At 41.8% G+C, this 22548-nt stretch overlaps 2 protein-coding genes and 1 non-coding gene across 6 annotated transcripts; 1 reads left to right on the top strand and 2 right to left on the bottom strand.

Moving 5' to 3' along the window:
- The first annotated feature begins 72 nt into the window (after positions 1-72).
- On the top strand, positions 73-9509 carry LOC130912913 (ras-related protein Rab-14-like). 4 transcript variants are annotated; one of them, XM_057831057.1, is made up of 8 exons: positions 73-256; positions 620-679; positions 794-847; positions 5632-5809; positions 5881-5947; positions 6069-6156; positions 6575-6605; positions 6689-9509. In XM_057831057.1, exons 1-8 carry the CDS (start codon positions 88-90, stop codon positions 6864-6866), a joined length of 825 nt encoding a protein of 274 aa, XP_057687040.1. In that variant the 5' UTR covers positions 73-87; the 3' UTR covers positions 6867-9509. The 4 variants fall into 4 exon arrangements, with proteins under 4 accessions (XP_057687040.1, XP_057687041.1, XP_057687042.1 ...); XM_057831058.1 differs by lacking the exon at positions 73-256 and adding an exon at positions 278-341; XM_057831059.1 differs by lacking the exon at positions 73-256 and adding an exon at positions 302-382.
- mak16 (MAK16 homolog (S. cerevisiae)) lies at positions 9124-17990 on the bottom strand. Its single transcript, XM_057831055.1, has 9 exons — positions 17777-17990; positions 16653-16702; positions 16345-16454; positions 16194-16258; positions 12173-12324; positions 11967-12096; positions 11771-11890; positions 11631-11696; positions 9124-9669 (listed from the first exon to the last, which is right to left on the bottom strand). Exons 1-9 carry the CDS (start codon positions 17789-17791, stop codon positions 9457-9459), a joined length of 921 nt encoding a protein of 306 aa, XP_057687038.1. The 5' UTR covers positions 17792-17990; the 3' UTR covers positions 9124-9456.
- Positions 17991-18985: 995 nt separating this feature from the next.
- Positions 18986-19086, bottom strand: LOC130914045 (small nucleolar RNA U13). The gene has a single exon (XR_009062840.1). It is a non-coding gene; the product is annotated as a small nucleolar RNA U13 (small nucleolar RNA).
- Positions 19087-22548: the final 3462 nt, after the last annotated feature.

The following is a 22548-nucleotide window of genomic DNA, read 5'->3' as shown; positions in this document are numbered from 1 at the left end:
TCGTCAAACATGGACATTTAAATCTATTTCACATTCTTTGTCAACTGAAAGAGGCAGAAAAGTGGCCACAAAGCCACTTTTTCCCCAATGAGTAGTTTGCTCGGGATAGTAAGTCTCGCGATATTTGACGTGTTTTGGTGGGCGAAGGGGAAGCATTGCGGAAGAGGAGGAGGCTCACAAACCAAGCTAATTATCCGTCTCAATAGCAGCTGCTTTGTCACCTTTTTACGATTTGACCCAACACCGGGAAAGGAAGGTAATAAAACCCCCAAACATTTTCAAGTGAACTATTCATCACGTCAAATGGATTGTTTTATGTATCTCGCTTGACCGGCTGTACGGTACAGAGCTCCAGCTGTTAGCCGGCTAGCCGCTTAGCAAAGTTAGCAGAGAGGATGAGGGTGTTTATTTGAATTTTTAAATTGTTATTGATGACTGTGCGAACTGTGTAAAAGATGTGCATTTATGTTTTATTGTGAGAAGACCTATATACTCGGCGCTAATGTTAGCTGTCGAGGTTTTTGGCACTTCAGTTGCCTTTTTTTAATGGCGGGTGTCAGCATTAAAGATGCTCAAAAGTGTCGCCAGTAAATTTTCTTTTTTTTTAACCCCTCGACAGGAGTAAAGATGACCGCCGCGCCTTACAACTACTCTTATATCTTCAAATACATCATCATTGGTGAGACATCCCGACCACACCCTCACCCATCATCGACTTAATCCTGTTTTTTAAAAAATTTATTCTCAATTTGTCAAGATGTCTTAAATGCCTTTCCCCTCCCTCTTCTCCAAGGTGACATGGGAGTGGGCAAGTCGTGTTTGCTGCACCAATTCACCGAGAAGAAATGTATGTTATCCTCATTTTTTTTTTTTAAAGAAACAATGAACCCCCTTTAATAGCAGGGCATTCGTTCCACACCCATTCGTGATCTAGAGAGCACAAATAACAACAAAAATAACATGATTCAACATTATTTATGCCTAATCGTCCTTAACACAGGAGAAACGTTTTGCTTTTTAGTCACAGGCACATGAAATACTTGAGTTGTAGTTGAACTCGTTAACTGCCTTTGATGGCGACAGACGGGCGACTGGAAGGGCTGGCTGTCTTTCCATCACCATCAGCCCTCCCAGTTCAAATAGAACGGATGTCTACTAGTGAAAACCCCATTTAAATTCACAGCAAAAGGATGAAGAGCCACACGATTGGACATCTACCATTGTCAATAGCACCAAAAGAGTTCAAACACAAACTGCAGTTGCGATGATAAGACAAGTGCCGATTACGGGTTTCAAGGTATACCGTGGTATGAAAATGTCACGGTTCAAAACTGCCAAAATTTTTCGTCACACCATCCCTGAGGTATTAGCTATTTTTTATGTCCCAAAAATGCTGGGAGAAATCACTTGCTTGCAGCTGCAAGGCTCAAGCCTCCCCTACCGGTTGTTGCTCAGTATCGTTTTGTCAGTTGTGCTACACGATGGCTGGAGGAGGTGAAACTCCTGAACTTTTTCCCCCATCGAAGAAAATGAAATGGCTGGTATGGGAATACTTCGGCTACGGAAAAGTTAGACGGCTGTGGCTTAGAGGAGGAGGGCCAACCGACTTGTAAAACATGTTTGTGGATGGTGGCTGCCGAGGAAGCAATACCTCCATTATGATCTTGCATTCATACAAAATTAAAGGTTGGTAAATACTGTCATGAACGTTTCCCACCAGCTACAAGAGTTAACTCTAGCGTGTTTAGTGTGTCTACGTCTGGTAAAACGTGTTTTCTCTGGCAACTGTCTGTGTTGAGAAAGAGTGTATTATGTAAACATGATGCGATGTTCAAATATCTCTAACACATTTTAGAGCTGAAATTGCAATACTTTTAAACCATGATATTTTGGTTTAAGGTAATCATACCATCAATCTCATACCGGCACATGCCTAACTGATGACAATGATTGCCAACTTCCTGTCATCAAGGCTTAAAGCTAGGGCAGAGCGATATTGGAAAAAACTGACTTTGCGTCTTTTTGGGGGTTTGCAATATATTGCGATATTTAAAACTTGAATTTTCATCGAATGACTTGAATAGCTCTGTTCGGGAAGACTTTGGTTGACTCACCATTACCACATTGCTGTCATTCGTTTAATCCAGGCCAAGGGGGTTCATCTGTGAATGATAAAGATTGCTGTAAAAAGGATCCAGGAGACCATGTCTCTGCACACATGCTGCTTTTATGAGGCATAACAAAAGTTCAAAGAAAAAAAACACACGTCCTGCGATGATACTATCGCGCATGCGCACTTCTCGATGGCGATGTTCAAACGATATATTGTCCAGGCCCACTTAAAACCCACGGTCACTCTTAAAAGACAGTCAGGGTGGGGTGCAGCTAAACGACAGTCTTTTATGTATCATTGAAAAAGTATCTGGACTGCTTGTCGGAAAAATCTAATGTCATTTGCATGCTTTTCAGAGCTCAATCCAAATAGTGGAGAACCGCCCGGCTGAAGTTACCTCCACGTGGTTAAGACAATCGACACCGCTAGGGGTGTGGCGCTCATAGGTGGATAACCAAAGTGATTAGAAAGGAACCTGTTGCTTTATGTGGACAAAGAAAAACGTTAGTTGAATATGACCGACTCAGAGATTATTCGAGCGGCATCGTGAGATCACTTTTATAATAATGTTATGATTACACACTTTGTATGAAAATGTCACAGATTTGCGTGTTGACTTTCTTGAATTAACTCAAACTGCAAATTGTCAATACTTGATATATTAAATTAGGGTGGTACATCTACTTACGAAAGTTCTGGAAGTAGTTTCGTAATTCCTTCTTATAGAATTCATAATTCGAATTCTATAAGTATAGACGCGTTTTCCATGTACAGAATATGGCCTAATCTCTTCCACCCCCCGCCCCCTGAAATTCAGGCATAAATTCTTTATAATACATAGAAATGCATCAAAACATGTAACAAATACATGTTATAATTATATTATTGCACAATAAACATAAAAGCTGAGTTGTGCATAATGTAAAAAAATGAGAATAGAATGAGGAACAAAAGTTAATACTCATGTAAAGCTGTAGGAACACGAGGGGCGAATGACTACGTTGGGATACACATACAGTACAGTAGAGGTACCTCTTAGGCAATTGGATGCCAGGAATGCTAGAGAATAGCCAATGACAGAGCAGCTATAAGTATGTTACGTTCATTAAACTCTGGGAGCTGCGAGTACCAGCCATACTGTATTGTTGCCTTTCATATCCTGAAATTTTTTTCGTAACAATAGACAGTATTTTCCCATTGAGACGTTTCTTAACCTGAAGGAGGTAGACTTTAATGTTTTCTTTTCTATCAAGCAGTTGTTCATAAATACAATCCAAAAGCAATTTCAAAGCGCACTCTCTTGTATGGCAATTTACAATTTTGAGTTTGTGTCTAAGCCAGGGGTGTCCAAGCTATTTCATATGGGGCCGCAGTGGGTGCTGGATTTCATTCCAACAAAACAAGACGACACCTTTTCACAAATCTGCTGTCTTCTAAGCGTATTCAGTTGATTGCAGTCAGGTGCTGCTTGTTTTAGCAGAAACTTCAATGGTTAAACTGTCTGCACTCGATTGGTAGGACAAAAACCAGGGCCCATAGCGGCCCTTGAGGACTGATTTGGACACCCCTGCTCTACAGGGTGACCCAAAAAAAGTTTACACTGCCATAATACAACTTAAATGCCATGTTTATTCATCTTAGAATTTGAATTTAATCACAAATTATACATTATTGTAAAGAACATGTACAGTACACTCTATTTTTCAATGTGTCCTCCCTTAAGTGTCACAACAGCCTCCAGGCGCCTGCGGAACGCTTGACAGGTCTTCTTTATGTAGGATGCTGTCATCTTTTCCCAAGATCTAACAATGGACCTCTCCAAGGCTGCCACAGAAGTTTGTGGCTTCTTACAGGCACTGTCCTCCACAGTTGCCCATATGCTATAATCCAGGGGATTGAGATCTGGACTCTGGGGTGGCCACATATCACCTTGTCAATCAACTTTTTGGTCCGCACAGATCGGGCACTTCCAGACCCAGGTTTTCGTGAGGCTGTTCCAGTATCTTTCAGCTTCTTTTTAACTTTGTAGACTGCACATCTGGATATTCTCAGATTTGCTGCAATCTCAGTAGGTGTCAGACCGGCACGCAGCAATTCAGGTACAGCTAAAGTTTTCTTCATTTTCAGCAGAAGCACAGGAATTGTAGAGACGAGAGATTACCAGCTGCATTGAGTGACCTTAATGAATCACTTAAGCATGGCAACCTATTTAGATATGTTTCAATGGCTTTTAAACAAGCAGTCAACTGAGTGTAAACTTTTTTTTGGGTCACCCTGTAAGTTGTTATATGAATGGGTTTATGTGTGTGGTTTCTTTTTGTAAAAAGAAAAGAGAAACTTAATACAACAGACACTTAATATATTGATTAGCATAATTGCTAACTAGCTTAGTCCTCCGTGCTAAGTAGTAACGTCTCATCAACAAAGAATACAAACATTTACTCACCTCTGGCGGAGGCACACTGGATCTAACAACACAAAAGACTAACTCTCGACACCTCATAATCTTATTGATTCAGCAACCCGAGTGTAGCAGTGAACTCTTTCTTGCGCTAATCGCTGGTGTGCGTGCAGCCTCACATTGCAAACAAACAAGGACCCAAACGGGACTGCTCATAGCTGTCGGCAAAAATCAATTATCAAATTCGTTGGCAAGTAATTTATTAATTGTTGCAGCCTTACCTCAGTCGGACTACACGTTTTCAGCCCGATTGTAGCCCGACAGACATGTCGTGGAGAATTGCTGATAGACTGTTGCGGCTGACATTTTGAAGTGGGAATGGGGGGGGGGTTCACAACACCTCTTGCAGTGTGACATACCCACCCACTGTCTCAGATGCCTCACGACCATGTCGCAGGAAGTTTGGCGAGTCAGAATTTGCTTGTTGTGCCGCATAGTGTGTATCACACTAAGCGTCCTACGTGCACGTGTCCTACATGTTCCTACCATTTGTTGATGAATATTGACCGTATACTTACTCTTGCGTGCCCTCTTTTTTCACTGGCACACCTGCACTTTGCCTGTGGACCGCAGTTGTTCCTCCACCCCACACAGACAAAATAAACATTGAATCAAACGTTTTTTCCGCCTTGTTTTTTGCGAATGTGTTGATCCGAGAGCAGACGACCGTCACTATAGAAGCCATGTATAATTAATACGTACACCACTTTATAAACCTAGTGCCTCCGTGGCCATTACTGATGGACCATTGCCTCCAGAGGACGTCAGATGTCAGTCTGTGCTTTACACGACAGTACGTCATGTAGTACCGCCCTTGAGGTGTGACAACCCATCCGCTCCAAGACGCACTGCGACAACATGACACAATGTCATCTAATCCGATCGTGGTCAAGACCCCAAAAAAATCATGCAGTCTGGGGAAGGCATTACTTATGTCCTGTTTTTGGCACTAATGATCCACTATCCTGGTCACTCATTTTGACCTATCTGGTGCATGAAACTGTAAAGAATTGGACTTCCACAAGAGGTCAACTTGAAATGTCATGGTTGTTCACAGTCATGGCTGACTGCCCACACACCATCGGTGTCGAATTTGGCACCAGGATCATGGAGGTCCATGGCCAGAAGGTCAAGCTGCAGATCTGGGACACTGCGGGCCAGGAGCGCTTCAGAGCCGTCACCAGGTCCTACTACAGAGGGGCTGCCGGGGCCCTCATGGTCTATGACATTACCAGGTAGCGACTAGCACAGTGCGATATCTCAAAATGGTGACGTGACATGGCATGATTTTTGTATGTGTGGACAGGAGAAGCACCTACAATCATCTCAGCAGCTGGTTGACAGATGCCAGGAATCTGACCAATCCTAACACGGTGAGGGACCACCAGCACACCTCTGCCCAGAGCAAAATTCCCTCTGCTGAGTTTCCAGACATCATTGCTTTACTAATTATTTTGTTGCAAATCAGTTAGCGAACATGTTGCATTTGCGCAGGTGATCATTTTGATTGGCAACAAAGGCGACCTTGAAGCACAGAGAGACGTCACGTATGAGGAAGCCAAACAATTTGCCGATGAGAATGGTGAGAAATGCAGTCATTTAACTCAATTGGCAGCACTAGACATTTTGACCAAGAGCGACTAGCTGCCAGCTCTCCTGGTCAAAATGGATTGAATGTCTAGTAGGGCTGTCCCGGTCCAATTATCTGTATCGGCACCCGATATGGCTATTTTTGGAGTATCGGATTTGCTCACAAGATCGGATCCGATCCAGTAGTCCCGTGTTTTTAATACCATCTTGCTTTTCGGCTGCTGCAAATCAAACCACTAGGCAAATGTTTTTTTAAATGCCAAAAATAGTCCTAGAAGTTGTTAAAAACAATATTTTACATTTAGATCGATCTAAATGTTATATTCATGTTTGTCATTTTGTTAACTGGATGTACTGATGACTTGTAAGTTGTGATAGCATCTCAGTTGCCAATCTTTGATTCTGATTAGGTTTGCTGTTCCTTGAAGCCAGCGCCAAGACGTGAGTACACACATACACTGTGATGCTAACACTTGGATGATCTCGCACACTAACGCGATGATGATGTTGCGGTGGTGGTGCAGAGGCGAGAACGTGGAGGAGGCTTTCCTCGAGGCGGCCAAGCGGATCTACCAGAACATCCAGGACGGCAGCTTGGACCTGAATGCCGCCGAGTCGGGAGTGCAGCACAAGCCGTCAGCGCCGCAGGGGGGACGACTCAATGCGGACAGCCAACCACCCAAAGACGGATGCAGCTGCTAACCCACCAAAGGACTGATGGATGGACGGTCGGACGGACAGATTGCTTCTTTTTGCTTTGCCAGCTCTCTTGATCGGGAGTCTCTCTGAACTCACTTGAATCCCTGTTTCATTCTGGACCCCCCTCAATGAGCGGCAAGTACATTTCAAAACATGTCAGCTTCATCCCAGAATTCCCCAAACCATAATTATTTCTGCCTGTGGGAGTAAAATTGGACATCTTATATTCCAGGAGGGTCTCTCTGAACCACAAAGAGTGCCAGAGGCCCTTTTTGTCATCTGCATCTTTCACCTAGTTCAGTCCAGATGTCCTGTTTTCACTTCATTAGACATGTTTGTCCCGGACCGATAGAGCTTCCAAACATCTTCCGAGTCCGAAGCCCGCTGGGACTCGAATTCCTACCCCACAATTGATTCGGTTGTTCCAAAAACCCTTCGGTCAGTGCCGCAAAAATCTGGAATGATCAAAGATTAGGTAAAGGGCCAGACATTCCAAGTAATGTCTCTTAGGGACCGTAAGTGCGCACGTAATTCGAGTCTGAAGTCCTTATTGGCAACATTACCGAACCACAAAAGGTGGACTAAGTAGGTTTTAGAGCAGGTCTTCGGCTCTGGTCACAAAGATATATAACTGTAAGACGGAATGTCAAGGTTTCAGAAAGTCCACAAAAAACATTTCATTTGGACTGACAGATTGTACACGTCTCCTGTCCATGATCCATCTAGATTGTCATTAGCAGACCCTAAATGTGTACTAAATAAGTCCTAAACAAGGTCTTGTTCAGTCGTAACCAGATGGAACCACAATAATTGCTGAATGAGGCCATGTTTCAGACAGTCTACCAAGAACCTTTCTTCTGGACTGGAAGATCTCGCACGTTCCAGGTCCAAGGTCCACCAAGAGTCATTGTCAAACCATACGTGTTTGTGACTAACAAGGTCCTAAACCAGCCGTCCTTAAAGGCGGGTTAGATAGAACTGGGAATGATTGCATAATGTACTATGGACTGTCTTCATGAAACGTTTCCTCTCAGTCTGGGCAGCAACAACAAAAATAATTGTGGACTAGGAACGTTGTACTAGTACAGACAATCCAAAAAGAATATTTATTCTGGACTGGAAGATCTTTTAGTGCTCCTTGAGTTTCATTTCCTGACCACAAACACGGATGAAGGAGATTTTAAACGCCGTCCTTTAGTCAATCTATTATTAGAACAGAAATAATCCAAAATGCCAAACCAGAATCTTTAGTTGTAGTGGTTCAGTTACTGCTTCAACCCCTTTTTGTGTTTTCATCGTAACTCTCTCCTTAAAAGCAAAGCGCGGTCCAAGAAAGGTCTCTGAAGGAACATGCAAACCTTTTGAACATAATGGCAATGATTACCTTTTTAATATTGTAACATTCCTTCACGTCCGAATCAAGGATTTCTTTTTGAGCGACCAAAAATGTGGTAATTCACTTCCACTTTCTTTCCTGATGTAGCATTCCGGGTACGGTAGCTTCCTTCACTGATGGGCCTTTGCTAAAGCGACACATTGCTTTAGGCCTGACGAATTAACGCTAAATGGTATTTGTTCACGTTTGCGAGTTGTGCTGCGTTCCGATTGGTCGATGGCAGCCCAGCTCTCAGAAGGCTTTTTTTTTGTGTCTCTAAACGTATAGCGGCATACATTTTTAATTCAAGGTCTGCCGTTGACAGCTGTAGACGTCCAGTCCATTTGAACTGGGAGGGCTAGCATTTTAGTCAAATTCACATTAGAAGGCATGGGATGAGCCGCGATTGGACGTCTATCATCGGCAATGGCATCGAAAGTTGATTTTTGCTTCTGGGAGGCACTGATTTAAGTCTAAATCCAGTCTTCATCTTTAATCAGTGTAATCTCAATTAAACATTATAGTTGCTATTTAAGAATTGTATCCAGAGAAATTTGGGTAATTCTTAAATCTGCAAGGATCTACTTCAGTCATAATACATGAAATCCATCGTAATAGTTTCCATCACCTTTAAATGTTCTAAAAATACTTTTCAAAATAATGCAGTCAAAATCAATTTTAAGTTTGAAGTCTTTGTTTAAAGGCATATTGTCCAGCACCATTACCAGCCTCTCGGGGGCGCTGTCTTAACGTCGTGCGTAAACAAATGTGACTTGGATTTTTTTAATTTATACTGTATAGCACGTATGTACGCACATTCCTTCTATGAGCTACCAGCGAGGGGGATTCACATCTTTGTAAATAAATACAGACTCCATGTTTAGTCATATGGGTTGTCACGTTTTAATGAATAAAATATTCATTTCATGGACCTTACTCTTAGGCTTGTTTTATTCTGTGTATTTTACTCATGGGGAGAAAAAAATGCAAACATTTAACTTATTGACATTTGAGCTTTTCATTCATCCAATATTTTTATGCTGGCCTCATCATCAAAGTTTAGATGAAGCAGTAAAGTAACACTTAACGACTGTACGTTGCTGACAATGGCAGCGTTACTTGTGTGAATCTTTCAGCCCATTTATGACCTGGTGCTGAGCTGGTGTCGTTGGCCAAAATGCCACGACAAAGTTCAGTTTGATTGACATGTCAATCGACCTACGTGGCGAGGCTCTTTTCACCCGGCCGCTCAGTTTCCTGCTCGTACTCAATCTCCACATATGCTCGCTTCCTTCGCACCGCGGAGCCGTTGGCTGGAGATTTGCCTTTCCCGCGTGACCCTTTCCTCTTTTTGCCCTCTTCGTCATCCTCCGTTGACATTTCTTGGTCACTTTGCTCCTCGTCGCTGCTCGTCCTCAAGTTGTTCATTTCCTGAAATTGTTATTTTCGTCAACAAATAGCAAAAATATTTCGTCAATTTTTTTTTTCGTGACTAGATAAGCCAACATCTCTGAAGTTTGACTCCGATCAGATGCAAATTTATAAAATTCTGTCATTCCTTTGAGCACGTTTTGTGCTGCCATTGTTTCAGATATTAACAATTCTTTTATAGGCCTATGCTGTAATCTTTTGTAGATAGATTATTTTGAGTGATGACATCAATAGCAGGGACGCTGACGAAGCGTACCAACTCAATAAGGGGGGTGTCCCAACAACTAGCAAAAAAGAATGGCACACCTTTGGGTCCATTTTGCAGTAGATGGGGAGCTGTAAGTCACTTCATCACTCGAAATTAATATCTCAAGTTCGTTTTGTAAACAGTTTCTTTCATGAAGGCATCACACGGGAGGGAGAGCGTGGTCATGCTCTGCTTGACGAGCAGTCGGCGAGTTGTGACTGAAATCTTGAGAAAACGACAGTCTAACATTGTTACTTGGGGATGTTACAATTGTTGCGCAGAAACATGGTAGTGGGGGAACGTGTGTGTAACAGTGCCTTAGACAGGGGGAGCCTCTCCAGGGTCTCGCAGTCATGAAAGTGAAATCGATTACACGCCTGTGTTACTTGGGGTTTCAGTTAGTTCCCTTTCATTGTTTGATTTTGCACTATGCATTTTTTTTCATATACCGTAATTTCCGGACTACAAGCCGCTACGCTTTCCCCTTATTTTGGGTCCTGCGGCGTGTGCAATGATGCGGCCAATTTGTGTATTCTGACGGCCGCCAGGGGCGCTCGAGCATGGAATGTGGGAATGAGACACGTGGAATATATGTGTGGAGGAAGACGCTAGTTGGCACTAGCGTATGTAGCGTGTGTAGTCTAACTTTGTGCGTTGTGCATCCGCCTTTGTGCATGAGTAGAATTGGCATACCTACATCATGGAAAATGCTTGAAGAAATTAAACTGGCCATCCGAGTTGTATGGGAAGCTTTGATGACGAGCGGCGAGAGATCGTTTGCCAAGACTCGCCGCATGCAAAGAGCAGCTTTTTCACAGGTTTGCAGAGGGAGCCTGGCAGCGTGAAGCGCTGTGAAAGAGTCCGCCATCACCAACGGGTTTTGAAGGGGCCATTCTGCTGCGTTACGAGGAGGACAGCACGGGCTAGGAGTGAATTTGCCTCACTATGGGAGACACTGAAGGCGACAACGAAGGAGAGACCGTAGGTGCGTGGCGAAGTGCATCTGAGCGTCTTCATATCCGACACTGAGGGTGAAGACTTATGTTTTTATTAACCAGCACAATTAGTGCTGCACCGCCATGCTGATGCTACGTAACTTCCGTGCCGCTGCTATATAACTGCCGTGTTTGCCGGCGCTGTTTGGAACGAAAAGTTAAGGTGTGTTATTAAAATTTTGAAAACTATATTTCTTTATCAAAGTCTCTTGTTACTAAGTGGGCACACGCGGCTTATAGGCAGTAGAGGCTTATGTATGTACAAAATGGTTTTTCCTTTAAAAATGTACTGGTTGAGGCTTGTTATCAGGGGCGCCCAATAGTCCAGAAATTACGGTACCCCAGTTCTCGCCGCATCGAGTCGGGAGGGGCCGACCCCGCCGCTTACTGAGCGGCGACAGCTTCACACATGACATCGTCAACCTTTTTCTTCTGTTCTTCTATTTTCCCTTTGCAGACCAGCTAGTTATATTAATGCCAGTAAGTGGATTTAACCGTGAAGGAGTTTTTCAGCAAAAAAAATACACATCCTTACTGGTCGCGCATGTGCAAGTAGATGAAATAAATATTCGCACTGGCTCCAATTTTAGTCGCAGTCTGGAGCCCTGATTTTTCTGCTAAGCTGATGGGAGATTCCCGCAACAGGAACAATTTGTCAGCATTAACTGTGTGAATGCCGAGGAGTAAGTTCACGAAAAGGCATCGCGTGACGTTTTTACCTCAAAGTCGCTTAGGTCGCTCTCTTCTATTTCATCGGCGGCGACAAACTCCCTCTTGCCTACGTCCTGCGCAGAAGACCACGGCGTCAAGTCAAAACAGTGCTTTCTGGTGGCCATTTTGTACCGGAACCCGCTCTCACCTGGTCATCTCGCTCCAGCTCCTCCTCATCCTCGCTCTCCTCTTCATCTTCGCTCTCTTCGTCCTGCTGACCCATAGCTTTGTCGAAGGCCACGATGGGGAAGTTGTAAATGTCACCGTACTGGAGAGGGAGGAAAGAAGACGTCATTAAACGGCAAGAGCGATAGGAGGGAGCGGGGGCAGAGCTGGTGACTTACCGTCCCTTGCTTGAGTCTCTCCAACAGTTCCTTCTCTATGGCATTGTCCAACTGCGCTGCGATCAGAGCTTTTTCCTCCTTGCGCTTCTCTCGACGCTCCACCTTACGACTCAAAGGTACCAGCTTCCTCCTGACAAGGCACAATCGGTTAAAACATTTTCCGCGAACTCGGGGATCCTTCCAAGAGTCCGTCGTCGCCAACTTACTGCCTCTTGAGGACGAGCTTGCGCATGCGGATCAAGTACTGCGTGATCTTGGTGAAGCGCTGTTTGCATTTGTGACGAATAAAGCGAGGCCAATAGATCAGGTTCTCGTCGATCTGCTCCAGCGCTCGCTCGTAGTTTTTGCTCAGCTTCACCTGCCCACGCATATTCATATTAAAGCTCAAGATCAATTTTGACGCAGGCGCATCAGGTATTTTCCGGGAAATAATAAGCCCACACGCTAGTAAAGATAACTGAAAAACATGCCTTTGGACTGTTTTATGGGTAAAAGGCCACCCAACGAGCCAGAAGCGCTACTTTGCGGTTTTTCACTTATCGTTGCAGGTTCTGGTCCCCATTAATCGCGAAAAACGAGGGATCACTGTAGTGTAACGTGATTAAAACACAAATACTGGGAATTAATGTGATTTTTTTTTTTTTTAAATCGACGTATTGTGTAGCATTCTGGTGGCCCTGACGGTTTTCCAAGTACCTTGACATACAATTGCTTCGACAAAGGATCTTTTTGACACCTGATGTAATATTTGACTCACCATTTGTTTCTACATCCGACCACATGCTCGGACTACTACGATTTACGGCAGCGGGTTTTCTTTTGAAAAAAAAATACACATTGGGCTGCAAGACGGTTGGGACAAGTGGGGGAAAAAAGGAGATGCCTACAACTGAAATTACGAAAGAGAACATTAAATATGAGTGGGGTGTACGCATTAGCGAGTTGGCTCGAAAATACGACCGGAATATGTCAACAATATCGCCGGTCATCAAGCACATAGAAGCTATAAAGATGGTAAAAGGATCCAAGGGGACTACTATCCTATTGAAACGTCGTTGCGGTATTTTGGAACGCTTTGTACTAATTGGGATTCAGTATAAAGAGATCACTAGTGATTCAGTCATTGAAGCAATAATGTATGTCAGAAAGCCTGCTCCTCCCTCCTGTACCAACACACCGGCTGTCTCCTCCGCCTCCGTTTGCCACTCCATAGGTTAAGGTGACAAAAATGCTTTTTTTTAATTACTGATTGACTATTGTTATTCCAATTTGTATTTACAATTTATTTGTTTTGCTATTTGTAATTGTACCTGCAGTATTTATGAAGGATTTAGCTTAGATTTTTGGGCTGTAGAACCAATTAATCCAATGAAAATGTATTCTTATTGGAAAATCTCGCTCGACGTACCAAGATTTCGACTTACAAACTAGATCCTGGAACGAATTAAATTCATATGTTGAGGTACCACTGTGTGTCCCGGCAACTGTTCCATTTATATTGTCGACCCCTGAATCAATCACAAATGACAAAACACGAAGGCGTGGATTCACAACCCGTTTTTGAATAAATCGACCGAATTGAGCATGTCTGTAAAACAGGAGGATAAGCTTGTAGAGATTGCAAATGATGTCCTTAAACGTACATTTGGGACGATTCTGCCGAGGTTCTGGATTAAAATTATGCCGGAACGAGCGCGCCAAAAACCCTGCTACCATTTTCAACATCCCATTGTGTGAGGCCGGCTTTTCTGCAATGACGGCAACCAAGACAAAATTATGGAGCAGACTGGACATAAGGAACAAACTACACGTCTCATAGCACTCCAAGATGGTAACATCTCGTCTCAACAAAACAAGCTCAGGACTCAGCACATCAACTGATCAGCACGTTATTTTCCCTGTGATTAACTCATTTGCTCCCAAAAACGTATAGATATGTTCTATTTTTAATTGTTTCAGTGTCCCAAAGACACATTACATTAAAAAAATTTATTTATTTATTTATTTATTTTTTTACAAGAGATATCTCTGGGTTCTGATTCAATTTAGCGCCAAAGGACAAAGCTGAAAATCCATTTTAAAGCAATAAAACTGGCCACTGGATGGCAGTAGCGCATTTGGTGGGACCCGCAACCTTATTCATCAGCAACGAACTGCCAGGCTGCCAGCGGAAGACGACCGAATGGAGAACCTAGAGGACGCCCGGGATACCAAGCGCTGGACGACCGAGCAGAACGCCTTGGTCCACCAGTGCAGCGGATGATGCCAATGAGTCCGTGCTGCTCGCTGAGCAGACCCCGCAGAGACAAAAAAAATCCATCTTTATGAGACAGGCGGCGATGAGGGAAAAGTTTACCCGGCTACAACAGTGTCATCTCTCAGTTATGTGTAGATAAATTGTTACTTCGCTATCAAAAGCTCTATTTGTCTAGTTGTTTATGTTATTTTGTAAAAGGAAAACATTATTCAGATGTTTGGGATGTAAATAAAGCAAAAAAAAAAAAGCTGTTAAAAGTCAAAGTTATGTTTGAAATGTATGCTTTCACAAAAAGCCCAATTTCTCTTGTTTTTTCATCAGAAATTGCTCAAACTAATAAGCTTTCTAATACTGATTTCTAAAGAATGGAAAATGATATAAATTTAGTTTTTTTCCTGCTGAAAGAAGAGAGTAATCTTTCTTTTGGTGGGTTCCATGTTTATATAGCAAAAGAACAGAATTTTCTGTGGGCCTTGCAAAATCTGTCAAAATCCAGTAAAAGGGCAAAGGGCCTTGCTCCGGTGAAAATGGCTGGGAGTGAATTAATTAACATTCGTTTTTAGCCCTGTGGTGTTATTTGCTGTATTTTTCAGCCACACATGGCAATTCGTGAAAATCTGGTCCGTGGTGCAAAAAAGGTTGGGGACCCCGTTATTGATGATAGGTTTTGCATGACATACAATGCTATCATCAATTATTATTTACAGGGGTGCACATAAGTGGTCCGCATGCACGCATGCGTACTGGACGTAGACAAACGCGCTGGCCCTCAACGGCTTCCATACGCTTTTGCGTACCGATGGCTGACCTAAGAAATTCACTTCTCAAAATGTCAGAGGCAGGCCCCACTGAGTCATTATTTCCGTGTTCCCCCACCCCCGTCAAAAGACAGACGGACGACAGAGACGTCACCGGAGCTGCCGATAAAAAGGACTTTTGCTAAAAAGTGGCTGCAGGAGGTACCACGGCTAGAAACAAATGATGCTCGCACGGAAATGTGGTACAAAATTTGCCGTGAGAATCCCAATGTCGCTGATAAGAGCAGCGCATTTTATGTAGGGCCAAAGAATTTCAGCCATCCAAACTTTGAAAAGCATGAAAAAAACAGAGAGCATGTGGCAATTAAGCAAACTATCGATGTCAGACAGGACCCCACTCACCCTATGGACAAGTGGCGGAATAAAGTTAATGAAGAACAGCGCCATGCACTGACAAATGTGTTTTTGCTTGCATTTCACAAAGCTAAACATGCACGTTCAATGAGCTCTTATGAGGAGCATATCCCACTTTTACAAAGGCTTGGAGTTAATGTGGGAGCCGCATAATGCCCTTAATTTTGAATTAGTGCTTTTATGTTTATTTCTTTACATTTCACATCAAAGTAATGGCAATTTTGTTGTGGCAGTTGATAATCAAGCATTCATTGTTAATATATAAAAGGTAATTGGCTCTAAGTAAAGCTTGTCATAATTTTATCGCATCAGGCGGGTCGGCTCTCAAGCTCAATGAGGACCAAGTCACATCTCCAGGTCCTCCTCTGAGAACCCGGGCAAAAAAATATGTGCACCCCTGATTATTAATCATTTGCAATACAAAACAAAGAAACTCAAACTCATTCATTCATTAAATCAACTTATCACCCAGGTTTATGTCAACCTGAAGGCCAATGTGCGTCAAAACAGTATTTCTCATTTTGACCTCTAACTGCCGTTGATTTCTAATCCATTTGAAATGAGAGGGCTGGAAACTCCCAGTTCAAATGTATTGGACGTCAACTCGTTACGAACTAATTCAAATTCACTGTAGCAGGAGGAAAAGATTGGACTCTATCATCTTCAGTAGCACTAAATGAGTAAAGTTTGTGTAATACGAGTGGAATATGTCTCGAAAGAAACCCGCAGAATAATTACTTTAAGGAATTGTGTCCATATTCCTATTCAAAAACATTGGATTTATTAGCACCGGCTGACCTTTTCCCACAATTTGGCAGGAAACGCCGCTCGCTCAATCTCCTTCATGTAGAGGAAACATTGACCTAGAATAGAACGTCATATACGGTTAATACGCAGTCTGCACATTACAACATATTAGCCGGCTTCCTTATCATGCTGGCCGGCATACCTTTCTCCTCCCGAATGGTGGCGTATTGACTGTTGGCCAGCGGACAAGACGAGCGGTTACATAGGCCGGTGATGTTGAACTCATTTCGACAGAACTTTTGACTCTTGGTCCTGGGGCGGAAAAAACAAAGGCACTAATGCTAATGCAGTTGTTCAAGTTATGTCATCTTCCCTTTGTTAGATTTAAATGTTAAATAATCAATTGCGTGATGACCTGTTACTAACAAATTAACAGAGCACTTTAACACAAATGACAACAATATTTTTGCAATACAGTGTATACTTGAATAAATTCACTACAACACTTACTTGATTTTGAAGGAGCAGAACTGCGTGTTGCCGATAATGTCCCAAATCACCTGCACGGCCAAAAAACAGGTTACACAAAGGCAGCAATGACATTCAACCTGAAACCTGAAACAAATGCCACTTACAACAAAGATGACAAAATGACATCAAACCTCGCAATAATTACTCTGTGCCATTAACAGCATTATAGGCCAAGGGTTATATTTTTGGTTATTTAATAATAATAGTTTTAAGTAAATTATTATATTAACTACATTTTGTCATCGACAAATACAAAATGTTCAAGTCATTGGTTAGACATCCAATTCATTAAAACTGGCAGGAGTGGCTGTGAATTAGTGCTGCAGCGATTAATCGATTTATTCGCGTAAGTCGATTGGAAAAAAACTTTGAACCAAATTTTGCTACTATTTGTTTAATTAGAGTGGCGTTGGCATGGTTTGTTTTGTAAGTGTTTGCATTTAATTTTATTGATTTGAGTGAATACACTGCTCTCTAGTGGCAACAGTGACATAACTCATTTAAAATGGCTGAATCCAGCTGCTCCCTGTTAAGACCAACATAAGGTAAGTTTTTGTTAGCACTTTTGTTTTTTTAATGTATTTGTAATTTAGTTTATATGTATATTTAGCCGTTTTTTGTGGGTTTTAAGGATTTCTTGAGAGCATTGTTGAAACAAAAAGGACATTTTATGGCATTTTTAAAGCTAGCGGACTTGAGAATTTTATTTAAAACTGTAATCTTAGCAAGCCTTTGTTTTACATTTCCTAAAATTGATTCTGCAACGCATTAAACGTCCTATTCCGATTACTCATTTTTTTCCAAACTATCTAGTTGATAGATTAATCGACTACTAAAATAATCTATAGCTGCAACCCTACTGTGAATGCTCATCTTTCAATGCCTTTGACGGCGCTAGACGTCTAATCTATGCGCGTGGGATTGCTGCCAACCTCTCCCAGTCAAATGAATTGGATGACTAGCCCCATCAATGGGTGAAATAAGTGCCCGATAAGTTAAAGGCAGAAAGTACAAAACCATGTCATGCTTCTTGTAGTTTTAACGCAACGAGTTTCAGGATAACGTTAGCGTAACGTGATGTTACTTAGTTTGTGTTTACTCACGTCGTCGTGTTGCATGTTGGGGGTTTTGTGTTCGCCGTGAAGCTCAAAGATTCACTCGTCCTCTCGGCTAAGGTAGTAAAAAAGACAACTGACTTGAATAGACTTTTTAAACTGATTTCTTTCGGCTCACTCCAAGCACATGGACGCCCGGCGAGTCACCATCTTTGTATGTTCGTGACGACACCAGCGCAAACATCGCGAGAATGTACTCTGTTTGCGTTTTCGAGCATAGCGAGATCATATCACGAGACCAATCGTCAAGTTGCGTTTGAGGCTCCTCGTGTTTTGAAAATGGACAGAAACACAAGAAGCGTTGACTTTTGCGGTTGTCTAATTGTTTGGAAGAAAATTGTGTTACAGTTTTTTTGTTTTTTTTTTAACTAACCGAAATGAACAATCAACACACAAACAATAACAACAACAAAAATAAACAAAACTAACATAAGTATGCCAGGGGTTATAAACACACCACGCAATGTCCAATCGAAATAAAAAAAAAATAAACACTACTGAAATCAAGTCCAAAAAGTTCTAGTTTTTCACAAATACTTACTGTTTTTTTGGCTTTCAAATTCTTTGATTTTTTAAATTGTATTACAGTATTACAGTGAATCATGTGATGGTGACGTCACTTTTGCGTCATTTCAGGCCAGATTGGGTGGGGGCCACTTGGAGCATGGATATAACATATTTAAAGCTAGATTTCTGCTGGGCGCTGCAAGCCAATGAGGAAAGGCGTAGTCTCTCGTGGGCGCCATTCGATAAACATACCATTATGGTCATTGGAGCGTTCTTTGGTTAGTTTCCGACCTACTTGAAAACAGCTGGGGTTTTTTTTCAACAAAGATTGTACGTCAGTTAAGAGTACTGGACTTATAATGTTGTCAAAGTTAGGCCTGAATAGCAGCCACGTAAACACGGTTTATTAAACCATTTGTCAATCCGCCGAGAATTCAGCGAGTTACGCGTATCTCGTGAGGAATAAGCGGCATGGAAAATGAATAGTAGAGCCCGCCAAAGAACCCCGACACAAGATGTCTGCCACTTAATTACGCTGCTGACCCGGATTTTGGACATCTAGCCTTATACACGTGTTATTTTTAGGTGGGTGGGCCTGACTTTTCAATGGATCATAGACTGATTTATAAATTATTATTAAGACATTTTGTTGGGTTTTTGTCATGTATGCTATGAAGAGACTGAGTTCATGGTCAGACGGTTTTAGGCACATTGCGTAACAAGGTTAGGCGTGTACCCTTCACGAATTGTCCGTGAATTCACCAGTCATCATTTACATGAACCGAAAGGATCGGAAGTTACTAGGGAGAGTTCATGCTCTATGTCAAAAGTAGGCAACTTTTACAATGAGGGTGCACTTAAAATTTGTAATGTTATACCATTGTGACGTCACGTAACAGTTGCACCTTCGTAAACATTCTGGCGCAAGTACGCGGTGAGGATTTTTGACGAGAAGTAGGAAAAAGAAGTACACTTCAACCAACAGGTGGCGCGGTGCATTGTGGGCAGCGCAGACCCAGATGAAGACACCGATATTGATAACTGCTAAAAGCTGCCTCGGGCAAATGTAACGTTGTAGCTTTGCTGCTGAATACTGTCAATACAGCAATTGAAAAGTCATTGGGAATTTCTGGATCTTCTATTTTCACTTGCAACCATTGACTGTTTTTCTCATACAGGGGTGAAAGTGGGCTGGAACACTGTTCCGGCAAGAAATTCGGCACCGGAACGGTGCTTTGATCCCGAAACTATAACGGAAACTGTCAAAGCCCCGTTTTAAAAACAATCTGCTTGGCTGCAACACAGGCATCTCCAAGAGGAAAACAATCTAATAAAGTCATATTTACAGACACAAGTGTTAACAACAAGCATAATAAAGTAAAGTAGTGTCATCCGTTTCCACCGATATTTATTATTTATTCTACGGACAGCACGGAGTTCTCCCAGCGTGTGTCTAATGTGTCGTGTTGACGTGTGCATACGCTCAGCTAACCACCCACCCAGGCCAGGACTCCAGTTGCTGGTTCAATTGGCCGACATACTGACATGTGATCCGCATGGACAGTTAGCTCTGATTGGTTCAAACGCACATGTTTTCTGGGACAAAAAAATTAAAGAACAAGCTTGTTGAATTAATGCGATAAAAAAGGGCAATGCAACAGAAAATTGATCAGATCTTTAAGAGATAGGATAGAGTTGAAGACTTTTATTTTATTTTCTCTGATAGGGGAGGTTCAGAACATCATGTTAACCCTATAATGCCTGACCCCAGAAATAATGAACAGAAAATGTAGATTTTTTTTTCATTTTGAAAGCTTTATGTGGTCCGTATACGTAATAAAAAAATTTAAACATTAAAAAAAATTAATTTGTATAAATATATGTTCTCTAATTTGTATAATAAATTATACATTAAGCATTACAGTGGTATGAAAAGTATCTGAACCTTTTAGAAATGATCACATCATAAAATCATCATCAAATGTGATCTGATCTTTGTCAAAATCACACAGATGAAAAAACTGTCTGCTTTAACTAAAACCACCCAAACATTTATAGGTTTTCTTATTTTAATGAGGATAAAAATGCAAGGCCGTTTTTTGTCTCAACATTGGTAGGGACGATATCCTGTAACAGCATAACCTGCATGTACAATTTTTGCTGGGAACAGGACATTAAAAAGTTTGCTCGTTGTTCGTTGAATATTCGCAAAAAGGCACTTGGATATGCCATGGAAGTTATGGCAAACTATTTTGTGGACTGATGAAACCAAAGTTGAATTGTTAAGGAGTAACACACAACTTCATGTGTGGAGGAATAATGGAAAAGCTCACCAACATCAACACCTAATCCCCACCGTGAGGCATGGTGGAGGGAGTATCATGATTTGGGGCTGTTTTGCTGCCTCAGGGCCTGAACAACTTACAATCATTAATGGTAGAATGAATTCAAAAGCTTATCAGGAGGAAGCAGCACCTGACAAAGTTTAACTGATTACACATGTAAAAGATCTGATTGGTGAAAAGGTGTCCTCTTCATTGGTTGGAAAGCAAACCTGCACCCACTTGGCCCTTTCTGGAATCGGTTTGACACCTGTGGGATAGATGCTGCAACAAGACAATAATCCAAATTACAGAAGTAAATCAACTTCAGAATGGTTTCAGAAGAACAAAATACACGTTCTGGAATGGCCAAGTCAAAGTCCAGAGTTGAACCCCATTGAGATGCTATGGCATGACCTAAAGACCTAAATTCATGCCAGACATCCCAGGAATCTGACTGAACTACAGCAGTTTTCTTAGAGAAGAATGGGCCAAGATTAGTCCTGATCGATGTGCCAGACTGATCTGCAGCTACAGGAAGCGTCTGGTTGAAGTTATTGCTGCCAAAGAGGGCGGGAGGCACAAAATATTAAATGTGATGGTTCACTTACTTATTTTCCCCCCTTCTGTCATTGTCTGCATACTATCCTCATTAAAATATCAAACCCTATAAATGTCTGGGTGGTTTTAGTTAAAGCAGACAGTTTTTTCATCTGTGTGATTTTGACAAAGATCAAATTCGATTTGATGATTTTATGCAGAAATGTGAAAAATTTCAAAAGGTTCAGCTACTTTTTCATACCACTGCACATGCAGTTTTCGTGGTAAAACAAATATAACTAAAGTGAGATTAAACACAACAATGTTTTAAACATTTTTTACTGCAATGAGGTCCAGAAAGGCTTGTCTCAAATGTGATATATTTGGCAGTATAGTTTATGTGCACTTTGGACTTATTTTTGTTCCTTTACTTATGTTTGGCTACTTATTTCCTTATAATATTAAAAAAAGTCAATGTTTGTGTTATCTTAAAAAAATATTCCATTTCACTGTAAATAATGTAAGTCAGTTCATGTATGTCGCTTTAAAGGGCAACTGAAGAGGTTTTCGGATTTCGTTCCTGAGCGTTTTACTCGGTTGAATTGTATTAAATGCATCACTGGCTGTCTCAAAACTCATATAAAAAAAAAAAAAAAATTGACCGCGTAGTTTAGCCATAGCGACACCTTAGCAACGAGGGACGCGACTCGCTGCCGACCGCTACCCGATGACGTAACTTCCAGGAAGTCGCTCTTGACACGGAAGTATATTAGTATAGCACTACGCGGCTGTCGCCATATATTGCAAACATTTTTTTGTGTTTTACTCGCAAAATTCATAATGCCATCTCGATGTGTAGCGATGCATTGCTCTCACGAAGGCTCGAAACTTTATGAGTGGCCCAAAAAAAAATCTTCTGCAAGGATTTGGACCGCTTTTGTGAGAGTGAAGCGGAAGAACTTTTCTCCTGTTCCTCGGTCGGTACTTTGTTTTCATCATTTTAGCGACGACAGCTTTGACAACCTACTGGAATACAGCCTTGGTTTTACAAAGATGTAAGTAGACCACTTCTGAATTTTCTTATTCTAAAATTTGATGCATTTCTGTTGATATACGAGTGCAAATCCTACTGCCTGTGCGTTGAAGTGCGACATGTTTTTATCGTAGATAGGTTAGCCGACAGGTCGTCCCGTCATGTGAATTTGATACATTTATTACTACCTCTATGGGTATTATGTAAATCAAAATGTCCTCAGCACCAAGTAGGACCTTGGCTAGTTATCTTTAGGCCTGTCACAGGGTAGATATAAAGTCTACTAGCCTATGGATCCCTATACCCTTTTGTTATTCATTTCTAGGCTCCGTCTGAAGAAAAATGCAGTGCAAACAATC

The sequence above is a fragment of the Corythoichthys intestinalis genome, chromosome 3, assembly GCF_030265065.1.
Source record: "Corythoichthys intestinalis isolate RoL2023-P3 chromosome 3, ASM3026506v1, whole genome shotgun sequence".
NCBI classification, from domain to species: Eukaryota; Metazoa; Chordata; class Actinopteri; order Syngnathiformes; family Syngnathidae; genus Corythoichthys; species Corythoichthys intestinalis.
Note: the sequence above shows the minus strand (reverse complement) of the source record. Positions and strands in the feature narration are given on the sequence as shown.